Raw genomic sequence first — 19,399 nt, 5'->3', positions numbered from 1 at the left:
GTAATGTGGTGCACAAGAGGTGCTCAAAAATGTGTTCTCAGTTTTGGACACCAATATATTTTGTTTCATTCTGTTTGTATAACTGCCTCTTAAATTAAATACTATAAGAATTGAGTTGACTATTTTCATAGAAGACAAAATCAAAAGTAGATGAAAACTTTATTTACTGATAACCCATGAAAATATATGACATGTTACATGTTTTCATAGTAAAAAAAGCAGGTTTGAAAGGTTTGAAGAATACAGTTTAAATGTTGTTTTAGCAAATGATTATACCACCAAATAGTCTTTGAAAGAACTGCATAAAAATGATTTCAAAGACTATATTTCATCACCTTTCTCATTTAAATGCAATCACGTAATATGCATATTCACATAAATTTACAATGCAATTAATTTTCTTTGCAATTCAATGCAAATTCAATTTACTTTCCCTATCCTTTGAGAATATAAAAATGTACATTTTTGCCTTGAACCTGTTCAGAAAAATGAGACATCATAACATGAAGTTGTGAAAAACTTTAAACAGCTAATAACTTTTTGTTTTGTTCTTGTGCCATTATATTGAAGAGCATGTTAAAATGAAATGTCTTTAATTTGGAATTCTAAATATCTTGTACACCTCCGAAAGATTAAAAACTGAAGTTATTGATTCAAATTCAAATTCCAGGTTTTAACATGCCTGTGGCTGCATCATGATTCGTCACAACTTGGACAACCCGTTTCATCTTTATCGGAAACCGAGCAATGCTTTAATCATTCTGAAACTGTTTCCTTAAACAGACTAACAGTAGCACATCACAGCAAAATAATAAAGACAAAATAATACTTTCTATATTAAGCCTTAACGGTTTGAGCTAAATTCAAACGATAAAAATGGCATTGCAAGAGTGATAAAGAGAAAAAGACAAAGGAGAATGTGACCGCAATGAGTGATTTGGATGCCAGTGTTTTTCCCCCTGAAATTGTGTCTGTGATCCCCCCTGTCCCCCGGAATCCCACTTCCACTTGCAAGACGTTCTGAAACCCAGAGATGCTTTTTTTTGTGGCAGAGGCATTAGCTGCATGTCTGACAGGAATCATCTTTCATACCAACCCCCTTTCCCAACCATTAGCATAATTTCTTGTCAGTCACAAGTCAGACATTTTGCCCTACAGTAAAATCCCTTGTGTTAAGCTTGCCCATCCGCCACCCCCCGCCCCCTCCACCTCCACAAAGTGAACTCCTCCTACCCCAACCAGTTGTCTGCCTGCTTTGCCCCAGGTGCTGCCCAAGCCTCACTTCTGTAACAATTAATTGACCGGAAGTAATCCCTTCACAGGAAGCTCTGTGATCCAGCCTGTTTGTTTTCCTGTAAATGCAGCCAGATTAGCCCATGGGTACCTCTGTGATAGGAACTGACTCCACTCTTTTTCTTTGCTCTGAGATTGTGCCCTTAAAATACTCATTGCTGTGCGCACTTCGCTTTGGGACCTTTGAGACTCTTCTGACGTTTGGATTTGCCTCCAGAAGCTTTTCCCAAATCTCCCAATGGTTGATCACCAGGTGCTTGACTCTCCTCCACCTCTTTGACCTGTGGTCCTAGTGTTTCACCAGCTTTCGAAATCTCCTGGGTTTGCTCTGATGGATCCTCCTCTACTGCCTGGAAAGAACCAACATCACTATCCACATTTTTAACATTCTGGGAATCAGGCTCTGGAGACCCTTCTAATATTTTCCCAGCACTGACTGAACCTTCATCTGACTCTCCATGGGCAGTAAATTCTGCTCCCTGGGCTGGTTCACTCCCTTCAAGTGTTTCATCCAACTCAACTTCAGTCTTGACTGCATCAATATTCTGTGATTCAGACCCTGAAATGTCTTCCTTGAGTATCTGCTCAGCAGTGGCTTGGCTTGGCTCAGTTTCTACGTTCAGTTGACCACTGAGTTGCTCCGTCTGCAACACTGCATCATTGCTTGAGGCAGACATTTCTTCATCTATCAGACTTAACTGAGTTGACTCTTCCACCTGGGTCTCTTCTGAACCATCTATGGTTTCCTCAAGTATCTCCTCTTTGTTCTGAGACTCAGATACCTCACCCTCCTCTAATGTCACTTTGCTCACCTCTGAACTATTCTCCTCTATTATCTCTGTGTCTGTAGCATCTACTCTCTCAGCGTTTTGTGATTCAGACCTCAGTTCAGCCTCTTCTTCTTGGTCAGGAATAACCTCAGTCTCTGTGAGATCATTGTTTTTTGATCCAGCTAATTCTCCCTCCTCCTGTGTGCGTTCCCCCATGACTGTCTCCACCTCCACTCCATCCTTATTCAGGGATCCAGACAATTCTCCTTCCTCTAACATTTCTTCATCTACCCCTGCAGTTTCCTCCTCCTGAACCTGAACTGAATTATCTCCCATTTCCACAACATCCTCATTCAGAGATTCAGAAACTTCTTTCTCCTCTGAATTTATAGTTAATTCAGATGTGTCTTCTGCCTCAACATGACTAGACTCAACCACATTCTCTGCTACCTCCTCATCTGGAGATCTAGATAAGTCTTCTTCTACCATTTCCTCAACTACCTCAGACATACCTTCTTCCTCAACCTGGACAGAACTAACTTCCATTTCCACAACATCTTCATTCAGAGATTCAGAAACTTCTTTCTCCTCTGAATTTATAGTTAATTCAGATGTGTCTTCTTCCTCAACATGACTAGACTCAACCACATTCTCTGCTACCTTCTCATCTGGAGATCTAGATAAGTCTTCTTCTACCATTTCCTCAACTACCTCGGACATACCTTCTTCCTCAACCTGGACAGAACTAACTTCCATTTCCACTACATCCTCATTCAGAGATTCAGAAACTTCATTCTCCACTAACTTTCCTTGAGTTAAGTCAGAAGTACTTTCTTCTTCAGCTGTGTGTGTCTGAACTACCGTCTCTGCCATCTCATCATCTGGAGATCCAGATGTTTCTTTTTCTAATGTTTCCTCAGCTACTCCTGATGTATCATCCTCCTCAACCTGGTCAGAACTTATATCACTTTCCATACTTTCCTCATTCAGAGATTCAACATTTTTTTCCTCCTCAATCTTTCCTTCATTTAAATCAGATTCATCTTCTTCAGATAGATGTGTCTGAACCACTTCCTCTGCTATCCTCTCATTTTGAGACCCATTCAATTGTTCTAATTCCCCATCAGTTGCCACTGACGTGTCCTCCTCCTGAGCCTGGATAGAACTAGCTTCCATTTCCACAACTTCCTCATCAATTTCTTCTAACCTTTTTTCTGATAATCCAGGTGTGTTTTCCTCCTCAACTTGGTGGAATTCAATTGATCCCTTTGCTATCTCCTCAACTGGAGATGCAGATGATTCTTCTAAAGTTCCCTCAACTGCCTCTGAGATATCATCCTTATCTGCAGACCCAGGTGAGTCATCTTGTACTATTTCCACAACTACCTCTGATACATCGTCCTCCTGAACCTCAGCAGAACTCCTTTTGGTTTCCATAATTTCCTCATTCAGAGATTCTTCTAACTTTCCTTCAGTTAATCCAGATGGTTTTTCTTCCTCAGCTGGTTGAGACTCCTTTTCTGCTATCTCCTCATCCTCCAAAGTCTCCCCAGTAACCTCAGCTATGTCTTCCTCTTGGGCTTGGACAGAACTAGCTTCCATTTCCAAAATTTCCTCATTTACAGATTGAAAAACTTTTATTTCCTCTAACTTACCTTGAGTCAATTCAGATGTGTCTTCTTCCTGGGCTTTATACAATGATGTTTCATCCTCCTCAAAAACGTCTGCCACCCTCTCCTCTTGCAAAGATCCAGGAAATTCTTCTGGAGTAACTTTATGCAACACTAAACTTTCCAGCGTTAACTCCAGCTCATCATCCCCAAACACCTGGTTTGAAGCAATAGGCCTTTCCATGAACAATTCATCCACTTGTTCACTATCATCCTCCAATAGTTGGTTTCTAATTAGTGCAGCCTGCCTTGGATCCCTATTCTGTAATGAAAATAATCTTCTCTTTTCTTCAGCTGTCTTAGAAATATCCTCGTGCATCCCCTGTTCACTGCCCCCCTGTCTCTGGGCAAGAGGTATCTGTTGTTCAGATGGATCAAACGGCATTACATTCTCGTGGCTTTTTAAGGTACCCTCCTGCACTCTGAACACACCATTTTGTACAACAGGATCTGGCTCCACTTGGGCACTTCTCACCTGCCTCTCAAAATCGAACGCGTTCTCTGGGCTAGTCATCTGCACAGACCCTGGAGACAACCCAGCTGGACCTCCCACTAATATCTGCTGAGGGCTGACTGGATTCCCCAGAACCTGGCCTCCAGCTCCTCCTCTTTCCACCAGCAGGATTTTCTGAGACCCAGAGATGGTGCCCCTCTGTAGGGTACCTTGTTGGATCCACGACTGACCCCCCTGCAGCACCTGCCCTCCACCCTCCACCAGCACCACCCCTTGGTTGTGCCCGGCTACCCCCTCTCGCACCACCTGCCCCGCGCCCACCTGCCTCTCCACCAACACAATGTTCTCGCCCCTGTTCAAGGTACCCTGCTGCACCCCGATCACCCCGCCGTGCATGGTGGGACCCCCGATCACCGTCCGCTCCTGCAACACCACGTTCTCGGCCATTGGAGCGTTGCTCATCACGTACATGCCCTGCACCTGGGGCTCCATCACGTACTGCACGGGCTGCAGCATGGGCGCGGCCGCATAATAAACAGGCTGCTGAATGAGGTACGTTGGACTTGATACGATTACATTCTCATAGGTTTTCATTTGGGGCAGGGTAGAGAAATGACTTCTGGCGGAACGCTGAATGGGGCTGGATGGGATTGAGCTTGACAAGCTGTGGGTTCTCTGGGGCAGCACTTCCTCGCTTGAGAAATTGGTGTGGACCGTCTCTCTGCGCTCGACTCTGGGCTCGACTCTGGGCTCTGGAAAATCGAAAGCGAATTCGGATTCGATAACTGGAGGTCTGCAGATAGTAGCCAGGGTTTTGAATTTTGGGTCCAGGTCGTTGAGGAACTCCAGGTCATCGTCCATGTCCAGGAGACTACAGCAGCCCACTGACCCAGCAGGAGACCCATTTCCCTCCTCCTTATAGACCAGCAAGCTCTCCCTCTGGTGAAAGCCTTCGGTGGCACAGTTTGCTTTCTACAATAACGATAAAGAATCACAATGCATTATCAGTATTATGCATTATATCAGTATCAGTATTTTATGTAAATAACACAGCATAACATTACCCAATGGGTCAACTGCAGTGTGCTTAGCTGGAGTTTAAATCTCAGGTTTAATCACCTACACCACAGAAATGCATTTCAACTGGAACAGCTAATCCACATTCCATAGCTTTGCATTGCTGCTCCAGTTATGCACTTCTGCAGCCCAGGGGTTTATATATAGAGGTTTAAACTCCAGGTAAGGACAAAGCAATTGACCTAGTGTGTTTTATCTGAATTAAACATTCCTGAATTAAACAGTTATTGTTTGCTAAAGCAGCACTTAAAAGTGTGTAATTTTCATTCATTTTTCATTTGTGTTCCTTCTGAATAACAAATAGCTATTAAAAGTAATCGAAATTTAAAATACCGTAGATGTGTTTTTAAAGGTTTATTCAATATCTGATATGCTGTACTTCATTTGGATTTGCATGTGTGTGAAGTATTCAGTCTCCCTGGATGTGGGGATCCTCAAAGTGAGGGGAATTACAGGGGATTCCATTCAATGAACAATGTCTTTTTGACTACACCAATGCCAGAAACATACTGGATATTTGGGGGTATCAGACACTGTTATGTGGAGTCCACTCGGTTCAGCAATGGCACAGCGAAAGCTCGTTAATTCCATTTCAGCCTTTTGCCCCAGTACGGCTTTATGAGACGGCCATTTTAAGGGGAAGCCGGGCCCCCAGAAAGCTTCGAAAAAAAGCGGCAACGGCAACATTTTCGTCCGCTCACCTGCGAGTAGTAGTCGTCCAGGAACTCCTCGGGGAGGGACATGTCGGGGTAGGGGCCCTCGTCGTACTCGTCGAAAGCAGCGTACGCGGGCGCTCTCTCGTACTCCTCTCTCTGCGCCCCGACTTCCGCCGCCCCCCCCCTCTGCTGGAAGCCGCCGGCGCGCCTCTGCAGGCTCCCGTAGGAGTCCGCGTCCAGCGCCTGCGCCAGGTCCAGCAGCCCGTCCTCGTTGCCGAAGCCCAGCCCGTCCGCCAGGCTCAGCTGCGTTCTGGCGGCGGACGTTTTGGCGAGGTTCTGCGCCACTATCGGCGCCTCGTGATTCGCTATCGGAAACGGCGCGCTTAGAAGAGGGACCTCCTGTGGGGGACGGGGGGACGACACAATTTAAAATAAAAAATCAGACTTATTCATGAGTTAATCCCGAACCCATTTCAGAAAAAGAGGCTGTTTTAGGGTCTTCAGGCGTAAGTGCCCACATGAGATCACTATGTCATAAAATGCACATCCGCATCGACTCGGGGTATCCCAAAATGCATCGTGGCACGCCGCTTCCTTACCTTGTCCTCCCCTTTTCCTTCCGTGTGGTACGGAATCAGATATTCCTTCGCGTCCATGGGCAGATCGGCAAAGCCACCCGGGATTAGGCCCGACGCGGCCTTTCCGAAGGAGCAGAACGTCAGCAGAATAGGCACCGCTGTTGGGACAGTGATGGAATGGGGGGGAGGGAGGGGGTGTCGAGGTTGGAAGGGGGGAGTGAACTTCTGCTCTGTTCATTTCCTAGCATAGACATAACGTATTCTTCTAATTCATATGAATGACAAATCGGGTTGGATCGAAATTGGATCGAATGTTTTATCACCAGCTTTTTGCATTGGTCTGAAGTGGCACACAGTTTTTTTTTACACAGAGTTTAAAAAAAAGAAGAAAATACTAAAAAGGAGTATCTATTTTCTCTGCAGTTCTGAATGCATTAATCATTTGGCCAGCTGCATCCCATGAGTATACTGTACTTAAACATTTATTTCACACCAAGAGAGGCGGCTTCCTGTTCTTAAAGCTTAAAGCAGTTTCTTCTCTCCTGTTCTCAAAGGCCTGTGGTAGCCATTTTTAGCAGGGCTGCGTCGTTTGGTTCTTACTCACCGAGCAGTGCCACAAAGCCTAGGACGAGTATTCCTATACCCAGCCCTGCAAGCTTAGGGGTGACTTCTGTTCTCAGTTTTTGGGGGCCACAGATTCCCCCCTCCGTACAGGTGCACACATCCAGCCGAACAACCTGCTTGTCGGGGCAGGCCACGCCTTGCTTGTCCTTAATCTCGAGTGTGATTTCAAAGGAGCCTGGCCATAAGATCTCCTGGGATGTCAGCAGTGCCGTTGTGTCTTCAAGAACAAAAAAAAAAAGACTTTCATTCAAGGAAAAATAGTTTCATACCATACATATACGCAAAAGAGCAGGGCGAAAATGCAGTCGTGTGATCAACAGGCACTTAGCATTAGCTATCTCTGTAAGCCTGACTTTAGTTCTGCATGTTGCACTGACTTCTCTTGTTCTTAGTCATGCATTTTTTTCAAGGCTGTGAGCAGGACCATCATTAAATAGTTAATCAGAAATAAGTCGGGGGGGTAAGGATTTAACTGTTTTTGCGATATAAACCTCCTCACGTGAGTCCCCCCCCTTTTAAGGTATTGTTCTTGTGTCGCCCAGTGCCAGTGTGCCAGTTGGTTATGTCGTGAATGCATGATTGACTGAATACATGAACAAACAAACAAACAAATTAAAATAAAAAATAAAAATCCTGCGCAGCCTTTTTTTTTTTTGTTTTTTTTTTGTTGCCACCGTGACCGTGTCTAAGCATTCGAAGAAAGAGGCGCTTCTTCACCGTTCACTTTCTCGACGTCCCACTTTCCCGTGGTCTCCTCGGGCACTATCAGGAACTCGAAGGGCGCGGAGTTGTGATGGGCGTCCTCGTCCAGCGCCGTGGCGTACACCGACTTCTGATCCGTGCACAGGGACTCGTGCGTGCTGACGAGCCGGGGACAGTGGTCGTTGGAGTCCTGCACGTTCAGAGCAATGGTTCCCGTGGCGGTTTTAGGGGGTATATCTGGAGAGCAGATTTTTATATTCATTCATTAGTTAACATTAGTTATCGCTGCCTCGTCCACTTGCGCTTTACATAAGACACGTTTATTACAACTGGATATTTTTACCAAAGCAATTCAGGTTAAGTAGCTTGGCCAAGACTCCAACAGTTCTGAAGCTTTATTATTAAAATTGTCTTTGGAGGAAACTGTACCTTAAAATAGTGGCTGACACAGAAAACCATCGCTAAGTAATTATTTATTAAAAAATCCCACTTTGACGTGGATATGGTTGTTTCTCAATCTGAAGTTTACCCCAGACGTAAGTGAATCGCCTGCTGGTTATGAGGAGGTACTGCACGTTCGAGGGCTCACACAAATCCCCAAAGTGGGCTGTGTGTTCACTTTAACAAAAACATTTAATTTATAGTTTTAGGCACAAGAAGTGCAAGTAATGTCGAAATTCAACCTCATTTAAAGGAAAATGGCTGTTATTGACCACATTCACAAAAACAGGTAATGGTAAAAAATTGTTCAAAATAAAGTTAATTTGAGGTTTATCACTGGCGCGTAAGACTGAAAATATACAAACATTTATCTATAAAATTAATAAAATATACCATTGTTAATTCTAATGAAATGCTAATGACTGGATAAATTTGTTTTCAACCCTTTACATTGATTATATGCCACTAGGGTTTTTTAAACTTGCCTTGTGTCAAACAGAGAATTTTTGCATAGTATACTCCATCAACCAGGTGCGGAGACTCCCGATCCGGCCTTTTGATTAGTTTTATTTCTGCAGTCTTTTCATCAATTGATAACCAGTTGTCAGGATCGTATCCCTTTGCATACCTACAGTAGAAATGACAGGAGTGATCATGTTGGTTATGTACTCACAAACACACACACACACGTGCACACACACAAACAAAATGTTACAAAATAAATGTATAAATACAAATAATGCACGTGACCTGGAAAAACATAATTGTTAAAATGAAATTGCAGCTTAACATATCACATGCAATTCACCTAGTTTTTAACAGGAATCTTAGTTGAGATTCTTTAATTTATTGTTTTCTGTTTGCAAGAGTCAGATTTCTCTGAACTGCTGGTTACGTTTCTTAGATATTATGTTATTGTGGTGCTCAATGATGGCTGTGTAGTTGAAGAAGTGAATTTAAAAAGATTTATTCTTGTTATGTTTGATAGTTTGTAATCTCGATGTACCAATTTACTACTGGAACCTGAGCAAGAAAGATTGCATGTTTGGTATGTAAAAATATGATTCCCGCTACCAGGGCATGTGCTAACTCAACACATTGACACAAACACATATTTTGGCAAAATTATAATAGATCATAGAGTTAGACATCCAAAACTCCATAGCTCCAAACTACTTGTGATTCATTTTGGATGAGTGCTTTAAAAGATATTGCGTCATACTTTCATTGCACCACACATGTTTTTCGATAAAATAAAAACTACCCAATAAGCAAGTAAAAAATGAAAGAATATCAGTTTTATTATCAAAATTTCTTTAGATTCTTTAGATTTAGATATATATATATATATATTTTCTTTTTTGTTTTGTTATTTTGTATTAAGTAAAATGATGACCCCAACCATTCATAATCGCCAGGTCATTTGTTTGCGTTATTTAGTGAAAGAGGAGTTCTAGTTTGAGAAATGGATCAAAGACAGACAGAGACGGTCTTTGTGTAACTTAATGTGTCTTAATTGCAATGTTGAATTTTTTATTAATTTTTTTAGTTTCATTACCTTATCGCATAATAGAGAACGGAACTCACTGACCGTTGCTATACACTCTCAGTTGCTATGTACCATAGTGCCTATAATCCTGGAACAGGTTTTATTACAGCCCTTGATTCATGGTGGATAGTTAGCTTAGCTTGACACATTACATTACATTACAGGCATTTAGCAGACGCTCTTATCCAGAGCGACTTACACAACAGCATTTTACATTGTATCCATTTATACAGCTGGATATATACTGAAGCAATTTCGGTTAAGTACCTTGCTCAAGGGTACAACGGCAGTGTCCTACCCGGGAATCGAACCTGCGACCTTTCGGTTACAAGCCCAGTTCCTTACCCACTGTGCTACACTCCGTGTAGCTTAGCTTAGCTTGACACCGTTAGCCGTTAGCCGCTGTATTTTCCTTTTTTTTTTTCCACCAACCTGACGTTCTCGGCGAGCGCTCCTGTGTCTCCGTCGAGCGCCGGGTACGTCGCGATCACGCTGGGGATCACGATGTCCTCCGGGTCCTCCGAGACGGGAACCGGCATCTCCGAGGGGCTGAAGGTCGGGCCGTCCGGCAGGTCGTTGACCTTGATTTTAATGGGGTAGCTTTTACCTTTCGGCTTTTTTTTGGGCTTTTTGGGTTTTCCCTTGCCTTTGCCGGGTCCCACTCCTGGTCCCACTCCTGCTCCGGCACCGACTCCGGCCCCCGCCCCTGCCCCCGCCCTGGCCGCGGGCCCCGCCCCCGCCCCTGCCCCCGCCCCCGCCCCGGCTCCAGCGCCACCCGCCCCGGCTCCAGCGCCACCCGCACCTTCGAGATCCAAGTCGAGATCGAGGTCGAGGTCGGCATCGACGTCAGCGTCAAGGTCAAGGTCAAGGTCAAGGCCAAGGCCAATGTCGGGTGCTGCCCCGGCGACGAGCGGTGCCACGTTTTCCACAGACACGTCCAGGTCAAGATCTTGCATCTGCTCGTAATCTAATGGCTGCAGGGGAGACAGTGAAAGTAGTAGTGAAAACTTTGGTGCATTAAAGACCGTACACATTAGAAACATCCCCCGCCCCCCACCTCTTCAAAAAAAAAAAAAAAGGAAGACTAACTTGAGGCAATTTACCTTCACCAGCTTTAGGACGCCTTCATTAGTGTCAGGGTCTGTCTCGATTGTGAAATGGCCTTCATCATTACCCTTCGTGATCTTAAACTTCGCCAGCCAGTTGTCGGTATTTTTTACATCGTCGTCCAGCGCTTTGATCCTCATCACCTCTATGCCAGCAGCGTTCTCGTCTATGTTGGCGGAATACTGGGGGAATTTGAGGAAAACGGAACAGAATCAAATCGACGCAATGCAAACACGTGCAAACGCATCCCACTGTGTCGTTGGAACGTACGGATAAAAAGTGGGGCAGTGAAGAGGTTAAATTACCTTACCTGTTCTTTCTCTAGCCTCGGCGGGTTGTCGTTGATGTCCAAGACCTTAATCTCAACTGTTCCTGTTGCAACGTTGCCACCTGGCGCACCGTCCAAATCTGTTGCCGTTACTAGCAGAGTGTAGAAGTCAAAGACCTGTAAAAATGAAACAGTATGACGCACGGAGGTACCTGTGTGCATGTAGGAGGCTGCGTTTCTGAATGTTGCAGTGCTGTTGCACACAGTTGTGAATTTTGGGTTACAGGCACTTAGCTGACGCTCTTATCCTGAGCGACTTACAGAATTGTCTGTTGACAAGTTGCTCTCCAAAATAACACAATGCATGCCAGAAATGTTGCTTTTCAGTTAATTGCTAGACATTATATATATGCTTTGAAAATCTATTTTGTATGTTATAATCTTTTCCAAAAACTATGGCCTCAATTCGATCAGAACTTTCCCTAGCACTGACTTTTACACAGTGTGATAAGCTTAGCAACTAAAATTAACATGAAAAACTCATTAACACTTGCGTTGAATTACAAATTAAAGGGCAAAAGTGGATTGAATCCAGGCTTGTGTGTGCCTGCATGGGTGTGTGTGCGTGCGTGCGTGCGTGCATGTGTGTGTGTGTGTGTGCGTGTGTGGACATGTACTACTATCTTTGTGAGAACCAAATGTCCTCACAAGGATAGAAAGATGAGGAAAACTACGGGAAGTGAGGAGATTTTGCTGGTCCTCACAATTTCAAGAGGCTGTCTTAGGGTTAAGACTTAGGGTTAGGGTTAGAATTAGAATTAGGTTAAGGTTAGGGTTAGGGTTAGGCATGTAGTGGTTAGGGTTAGAGGTTACGGAATGAATGTAGTCAATGGAAATCAGTCAAAAGTCCTCAAGTATAGCAATACATAGCATATGTGTGCATGTGTGTGTGTGTATGGCGCTTATAAATGATTTGTGGTTGCATGCACTGGTTATCAGTAACATTTTAGCCTATATATATATGCTGTAAGAGATTTAAAAATGATTTTGACTGCATCATATGTTGACAGCATCATATACTGAAGTCAGATCATAATGTACTGACATACTTCTCGGTCAAGATTGGGTTCTTTGACAAAAATCTTCCCAGAATTCTTCTCAACGTAGAACTTCATTCCGTCATCCTCTGGATCCTGATGAATGATGTTGAATGCGATCTTTGCGTTGATTGTCCCTTCTTCATCACCGTCTGTTGCAGATACTTCCGTGACGTAGGTACCTTAAACAACAATAGCATAACATAAAATTACATTTCTCCAGCCGCTATCATATAAATACTAACCAACCCAAAGAGACTGTTACAGTCTAAGACTGACCTTTTAAGACACAATGCAAATAAAACATTTTTTAAAAAGGTTTTTAAAAAACTTGCCTTCAGTACTCGATTCATTCACACTTCCAGTAAATTTCTTATGAAATTGAGGGGGGTTATCATTTTGATCAATGACTCGAATGCGCAGGTCGATGTCTGTTTCTGCTAGCGTGCCATTCTTGTGTCTGGCAATGCCGGTCAACTGAAAAGGGAAGTGAACATTTTAATCATCGTGGCAAATGCGTAAAGATGACAATATAAAATTAAGAAGTGTAGCCTAGCTTTAATGAAATTCTTAAAAAAAGAGAGATCATTTTAATTTACACTTACATTGTACATTGCACACTTTTCCCTGTCCAAAATATCAGTTACTTTCACCAATCCAGACGTCGAGTTGACGACGAACAAGTTAAACGGCGGGCTGTCAGCTCCGGCCCCCGTCAGAGAGTATATCACGGCGTCTAGGTCGTCTTTGTCAGATCGAATCTGCAGAACGTATTAAGACGGGGTCAGTTTCAGCCGCGGATGAATGAATGAATGGATAATATAAACACACACAAAATAGCAGCGTAAATATATATCGTTATAAGATCACTGTATCATTTAGGCTACTGCCATTTCATTTTCAGTGTCTCTCCTGTGCAGTTTTTGGGGCTCTCCGAGATCTCCCTCCTCACCAACATTTCAGTACCCTGGCCACCAATTTAACAGCCTTGTCTCTAATTACTTTGAATAAACTCTGCCCGCCATCGTTCCTTTAAATCTGGATTATTATTATTTTTGACAAAACACGTTCGACAGACTTTATTAAAAGAGATGTTTTGATTTTCAATTGGTTACATGTCTTAAGTAGCCTACTTACAAGCTACAATAATTTTTTAAAAAATTACACCAGTCACTGTTCAACCAGTCCGGAAGTCGCTTGTATCTAGCATCAAGTTTGCATTTGCGGAGCGTTTGAGGACTACCGCCCGCAAGCAATCGAAAAACAGAGAAATATTTCAGCTTCACGCTATGGCAGCTGTTTCGCGGCAAGCCGTTTCTTGTCGAATCGCATTAGTCAAGACGCGGAGATGGTGCTGTGGAAGATTTCAGACACCGTTGCATTCACACGGAAGCGCCCGTTGGGCAAAACCAACATGCATCAGACAGAAGAGGCCTTAAATGTGACGAGAACACAAAAGGGTTAAAAAACAAAACAAAAAACAGATCCTTTCTGAAGTGATGACACCTTCCAGAGCTCAGAACACAAGCGGTTTAACAGACACAGGCCAGCGATGATGATGATGATGAAGATAACATTAAGAAAAAAATAATAAATCCGAACGCCTACATTTCTTCTATCCTTTCTTCCAAGATTACACACGCAACAATTTTCAATGTCTTACTTGTCTGGATTCAGTAAAAAAAAAAAAAAAGAAGCAAGAGTTGCTTTTTTTTTCTTCATTTACAGTTTGCCAAGTTAAATAAGAGGATCCCTGGTATTTAATTTCAGGCTAAAGCTCTATGGACAAAGGCTGATTGAATCAAGACTACTTTCCACACACTTTCAACATTTAAACTTCTGATGAGAAAATGATCTTTTATTCTCTTTACATCAGAAGTGAGCTAAATAAATTAAGCACGGATATTTCGATCCTATATTCAAATTCATATTAAAAATATAAATCAAAAAGCCTAATCAAAAGAACAAAAGGAATGCCAGTTGGAAAAAAAAAAAAAATAATAAAATAAAATTGATCAAAACGTGCTCACATCTCTGACTCATTTCAGTCCAGACATCCTCACTTTGGAAAAATGCCAGCGGCAGCCACGGGATAAAGGTGACTGGCTGAGAGCCAACGCTGAAAATCATGTCCGGGGTACAAGATGTTCCAGAAAGCTCTACTTTTGTTTTGTAACCAACCCCTTACAGTACCGCAGTGAAGACTACAGAAGAGGATTAGGGTCACGTGAAATTTTCTTCAGAATTCTGAGAATAAAGTCAGAATTCTGAGTTCTGACTTTATTCTCAGAATTCTGACTTTAATCTCAGAATTCTGACTTTAATCTCAGAACTCTGAAAAAAATTGCACGTGGCCCTAATCCTCTTCCGTAGAAGACAGAAGGATTAGCCTGTTCTAAAAATGTGCGGTTCAGTACAATGATGCACTGAATTTCAATCACTCTTACTTTAGCAATGAATTCTCTTTTCGTGTAGTCCACGTTCTCTTGCAACTTTGTAGGCGGAAGAATCCATTCTCTTTTTCTTCGTCTGGGTTTCGTACGTCTTCTGGCTTCAACCTCAGCTTCAAAAACCTTAATATTAGGGGAAAAAAAAAGTACACTGATACTTTGATACCGCCTACCAGCTCCCCCATCAATGAAAGAACTCAGTAATTTCTCTTTGTTTTCTATATTTGTTTAACCCTTTGAAAAATAGGATTTAAAAAAAAGTCAGTGTCCGAGAACTCCATTACTGTCAGTTACCAGTAAGTGATTGTAACATCAGCATTCAAATGCTCCGAACATTCTAATCACATATTTGAGATCTTACACCTTAAAACGGTTGCTATAGAATTAGATTTCCTCAAAGTTCATGCAGTTCATTCATGCTTTTCTACACTTTGTGTGTGACATCATAAGAGTAGATGGGTCCTAAGTTTACGTTCCTGCATTTAAATGGCAAGCTTGGAAATCGTTGGGTCTCGTTTGCCCATTTTTTCCCCCCGAATATTCACATTCTTGCAATCTTTAAATGTCTCTTGAAATGTCATTTCAGTCCCATTTTAAAGCCAAATTAAAGTCCTAATTACAGAAATCAATACATAGCTACCATGAACAAAACGAAAATCCAGGTTCTATCTGTCTTTTGGCCAGAAGCACATTTCTGTCCTCCTTTGTTACATTATAAGAACTCTGCCTCCCGAAGGTAAGGTGCCCTGGAGTAAAATTAAGGAAAGGTGACACCAGTTGTACCAAGCTTATTTATCTTGCAAACTAGACACTGCATATGACATCCGAGAATTTCCGTGTCAAGTGGAACTTTACATGTTGTTAAACTGACTCACTTTTCTCCGGCCCCACCGTGGTCAACGCGTCACAGTCCTCCTATGATTTTGTATCACCAGGAAGTTTTGTGACCTCACTTCCTGTTTTTTTTTTTTTTTGAAGGGGTTCAGGCCTGGTACTAAATTTCCTGTTTTTCTATATCCTCCTGAGACCTGGTAAAATGTTTCAGTGTTTACATTTTTTTTTACAAACGTCTCGGATGAAAAAAAACAAAACAAATCAAAACAAAAAAATAGCAGTGATAAATATTTCTAAAGATATATATATTTTTATTTTGCTTTAGTTGACTGTCCCTTGTGGTGCAGGTTTCAGAGTGCAGCACATAGTAGAACATATGGTGCTTAAGAGATTATGACCAGAGACTCATGTCCCCTACAGAGGAAAAAAAAAACGAATTGTGGGGTCTCAGGAATTCTCTCATGAGGGGAATTCTGAGAGGCCCAGGCTGTGTTCCAGGTTAGGGACATCACACCCTCCCTCTGTCTGCACTCTTCTGTGCTATGCTATGCCATGCACCGCCTCCGCCCATCCCTGTCATCACGGTTAACAGCCAAAGTTTTGCAATGGATGGGCACCGTGATCCGCAGTCAAATCCAGCGTACGCCAGTGCCAACTGTGGCGGGCACTGTACGGGCACAAAGAATTGGTGCCAGCACCTCAAAGATATGGGAGAGTTTAATTTAGCTGGGACTACGGAGTCTAACTGGGACTAAGCATTAAAATCTGATTTGTTTTGGAGTTTCCTTGTTCCCTAAATTGCTCCCCCCCCCACCCTCCCTCCCTCCCTCCACCCAGCTACAGTGCATTTTCCCTACTCCTGATTCCATGAAGAACTTTATTTTTCCAGTCCACACAGGTAGAAAATGTTCCCAACCTCCAAACAATTCCCAAACAAGATTCTGCCTTTCTGATCCTCAGGCTTTTGGGGTTTTTGATGAATCTGTTCTTAAACCATAAAGACAAAATATAATAATTAAACTGGTAGGGCTTTATTACAGGATGGCATTTCAGTTTTTCAAAACTTTACTGCCATCCTGTGTAATTTTGCAAAGCCCTGACCGAAACTTGATTTTCTGAACGAATGAAAGATTGAAACTGAAGGTAACAAAATAGAGACGCACATAGAGTATGTGTGTATATAATACTGTAAGATTTACAGCAAATTTACCAAACATTATTAAGTCAACTCTACATGAAACGTTTATTTTGTACCCTTAAGAGTGCAAAATGTGTTTTAAAGATTTGAAATGATGGCGGAGTTTGATTGGTGGCAGTGTTTTGTTGAGGAAAAATGGCCTCTGTATATGAAAGCTTGATGTAATACTTCTCAAACTTGGTTGTGGGGACCCCTGTGTACGCTGGTTGTTTCAAACACAACTGCAATCCCAGAAGTTTAACACGCTGTTTATTTTTCTTAATTGGACAAATCTAACTGTTTCAGGGATTATTTCTCCTCCTAAATCCCATTATTTCAGAAACAGCTGTGCATGGCTAGAACAATAGGTGTTCGATATTCACATTGTGCTTATTGTGCTATACTGCAAATGGCTACACAAAGAGGTGGCATTTATTTAAACTTATCAAATTAAAGACAGAGGTGAACCACTAAGCTCCTAACTGGTGTGGACACCAGACCACTGAAAATAACCACTTCTGTTGGACAGTGAAGAATTCAAAGACAATGCAAATGATTTCGAGCCAAAACCTGAATTGTGCTAAGAGGTTAAAAAAAAAAAAAAATGACACTTGTGTTCGGCAAACCTTAATTAAGCAAGAGATTGGCTGCAGCAAAAAATAACAACAAAAAAACAAAACACAAACGACATACACGGGGGACCCCAGGATTCCGAGATTGAGAAGCTCGATTTCAACGGCTGTTTGACGGATTCCATGCAGACGAGCGTGAAAGTACATGCCACAATTAATCTTTGCCGTGGGCTCCGTTTTGCACCGCTGGGTCAGAATTTCTTTTTATGGAGCCACACCCTAGCGGGCTGCGCGTTGACTGTCAGTAAGCAAACATTGAAACTGCTTGAAATACCCCCAAAAACTGAGCTGCTGAGCTCTCAACGTGTACCAGCCTGTGCGTGTGCACGTGCGTGTGTGTGTTCTGCTTCATTATGTAACTACCTATGGGAACTACAGTGATTAAGGTATAAAGTAACAGTTACATTTTCTCCAAGCTACGGGTCACATGGATTATATTTATATATTAATTTATTTTGGAACATTTTGTTTACAGATACATGTGTGTGTTCTGTTCTCAGTTTTAGGCAAAGACAAGCTTTTCACACAGTCACAGTGTGCGTGTGTGCGTGTGTTTGTGTAAATGCATGCTTATGTGTATGTTAGTGTATGTATGCGTGTGGGTTGTTTGTGTGGTTGTACGTGTGAGAGAATGTGTGTGTGTGTGCACGTGCATGCGTGTGCATGTATTTCTGTGTATGTGTGTGTATGTGTGTGTGTGTGTGTGAATGTTTGAGTGGGATTCTGCTTTATAATGTATATAGTATACCTACAGAAACTACAATAATAAAGGTGTTGTGCTTAAGCAAGTGTGAGTCAAGGGGTGTCAAGCCATCAACAAATTGCAATGCATTGTCTTCACCTCTGATTTACAATTCAAATTTCATGAGTCATGAGAAGTGTATGACTTGTGCCACTACTGACTTGTGACAAACAACAACGGTCCTCATTCAGAGCATCAGACAGTTAAACTCCCGAAAACCCACAAATGCTTAACTACATAACGTCCACCGGGCTTAAAATGAATAAATAAATAAATAAATAAATACATCACACACGTTATTCACTAAATACATCACACACGTTATTCACTGAGTCTCAGTGTCTGCAGAGGTACTGTAAAAAACAGTCTCGTGCGCCCGGCACGTTATTATCTCTTAAGGGCGCTGTGAATAACTCCACGCGGACGCAGCGCGCGGACAGGTACAGGTACAGGTACAGGTACAGGTACTCACCAGCAACGCCAGCAGCAAGAGGAGGCTAACGGCGGCGAACGAAGCCCGAGCCATGGCGAGCTCACCGGCGGCGGCAGTGTCCTTCCTCAGTCCCGCCGATCGGCGCTCTCTCTCTCTCTCTCTCTCTCTGTCTCTCTCAAAAACGTGCGAATAGGGAATTAAATAACGTTAAAAAAAAACAGCAACCTTGTAGGTGAGCCCTAAGCTCGCTTGCTGTAGGAGGTGCTTCGAGTACCTTTTTTTTTTTTTTTTTGTTTTTAACGGAACACACCCACATCTGCAAGGCATGCATGAAGACCCCCCGCCCCCAACACCTCACCCCCCCCTTTTCCCTTCTCCTTTCTTTCCCTCTCTGTCTTTTCAAAAATATTTCTCAAAAAGTCAATTACTTGCTTGACAGTCGCTGCACTGCCACACCTATGACAGCCTGAGAAAACAAATAGCCAGCATTAGGGGGAGGGTGGTTTCCAAATTTTGGGTGGGACAAAGGCCCTGAGCAATGTACCGGGATCTCTCCGATGCACCTGTCTGTCTATATTTTGGTAAAATGAAAACGAGAATAGCGATGTTTTAAATGCATGACGGCAGAGGCCAGACCTGAATGCCACTCTACAGTTATATTATCATGACAAAACAAGATTATCGTATTTTTAAATAGTAAAAAAAACCCTGTTGAAACAATACCTTTAAATCCTGAAGGGATGGTGGGAAAATGAGTCCGGTTCTGACAGCGTGTGACTACGTGAGATGATCTACATTGAAGGTTATTTGATTATGTAAAATTACGGCCCGGTGAACAACTGTGC

At 42.6% G+C, this 19,399-nt stretch overlaps 1 protein-coding gene across 1 annotated transcript; it reads right to left on the bottom strand.

Moving 5' to 3' along the window:
- Nucleotides 1-977: 977 nt before the first annotated feature.
- Nucleotides 978-19,248, bottom strand: LOC135253950 (desmoglein-2.1-like). The gene is made up of 14 exons (XM_064333822.1): nt 18,594-19,248; nt 14,734-14,859; nt 12,892-13,047; nt 12,622-12,763; nt 12,299-12,468; nt 11,232-11,366; nt 10,918-11,103; nt 10,247-10,788; nt 8,751-8,893; nt 7,840-8,061; nt 7,103-7,339; nt 6,520-6,656; nt 5,966-6,319; nt 978-5,159 (listed from the first exon to the last, which is right to left on the bottom strand). The coding sequence occupies exons 1-14, from the start codon at nt 18,645-18,647 to the stop codon at nt 1,446-1,448; spliced, it is 6,318 nt and encodes a 2,105-aa protein (XP_064189892.1). The 5' UTR covers nt 18,648-19,248; the 3' UTR covers nt 978-1,445.
- Between the last annotated feature and the right edge of the window lie 151 nt (nt 19,249-19,399).

This window comes from Anguilla rostrata, chromosome 4 (genome assembly GCF_018555375.3).
Source record: "Anguilla rostrata isolate EN2019 chromosome 4, ASM1855537v3, whole genome shotgun sequence".
Classification (NCBI taxonomy): Eukaryota; Metazoa; Chordata; class Actinopteri; order Anguilliformes; family Anguillidae; genus Anguilla; species Anguilla rostrata.
Note: the sequence above shows the minus strand (reverse complement) of the source record. Positions and strands in the feature narration are given on the sequence as shown.

Bases quoted from the DNA above. Each gene is read 5' to 3' on its own strand.
- LOC135253950 (XM_064333822.1), bottom strand. From the start codon at position 18,647: ATGGCTCGGGCTTCGTTCGCCGCCGTTAGCCTCCTCTTGCTGCTGGCG. The intron at 13,048-14,733 runs GTAAGAGTGATT...TACGTTCTGCAG, and splicing joins AAAGAGAATTCATTGCTAAA to ATTCGATCTGACAAAGACGA. The intron at 10,789-10,917 runs GTAAATTGCCTC...TCTCCCCTGCAG, and splicing joins GCGTCCTAAAGCTGGTGAAG to CCATTAGATTACGAGCAGAT.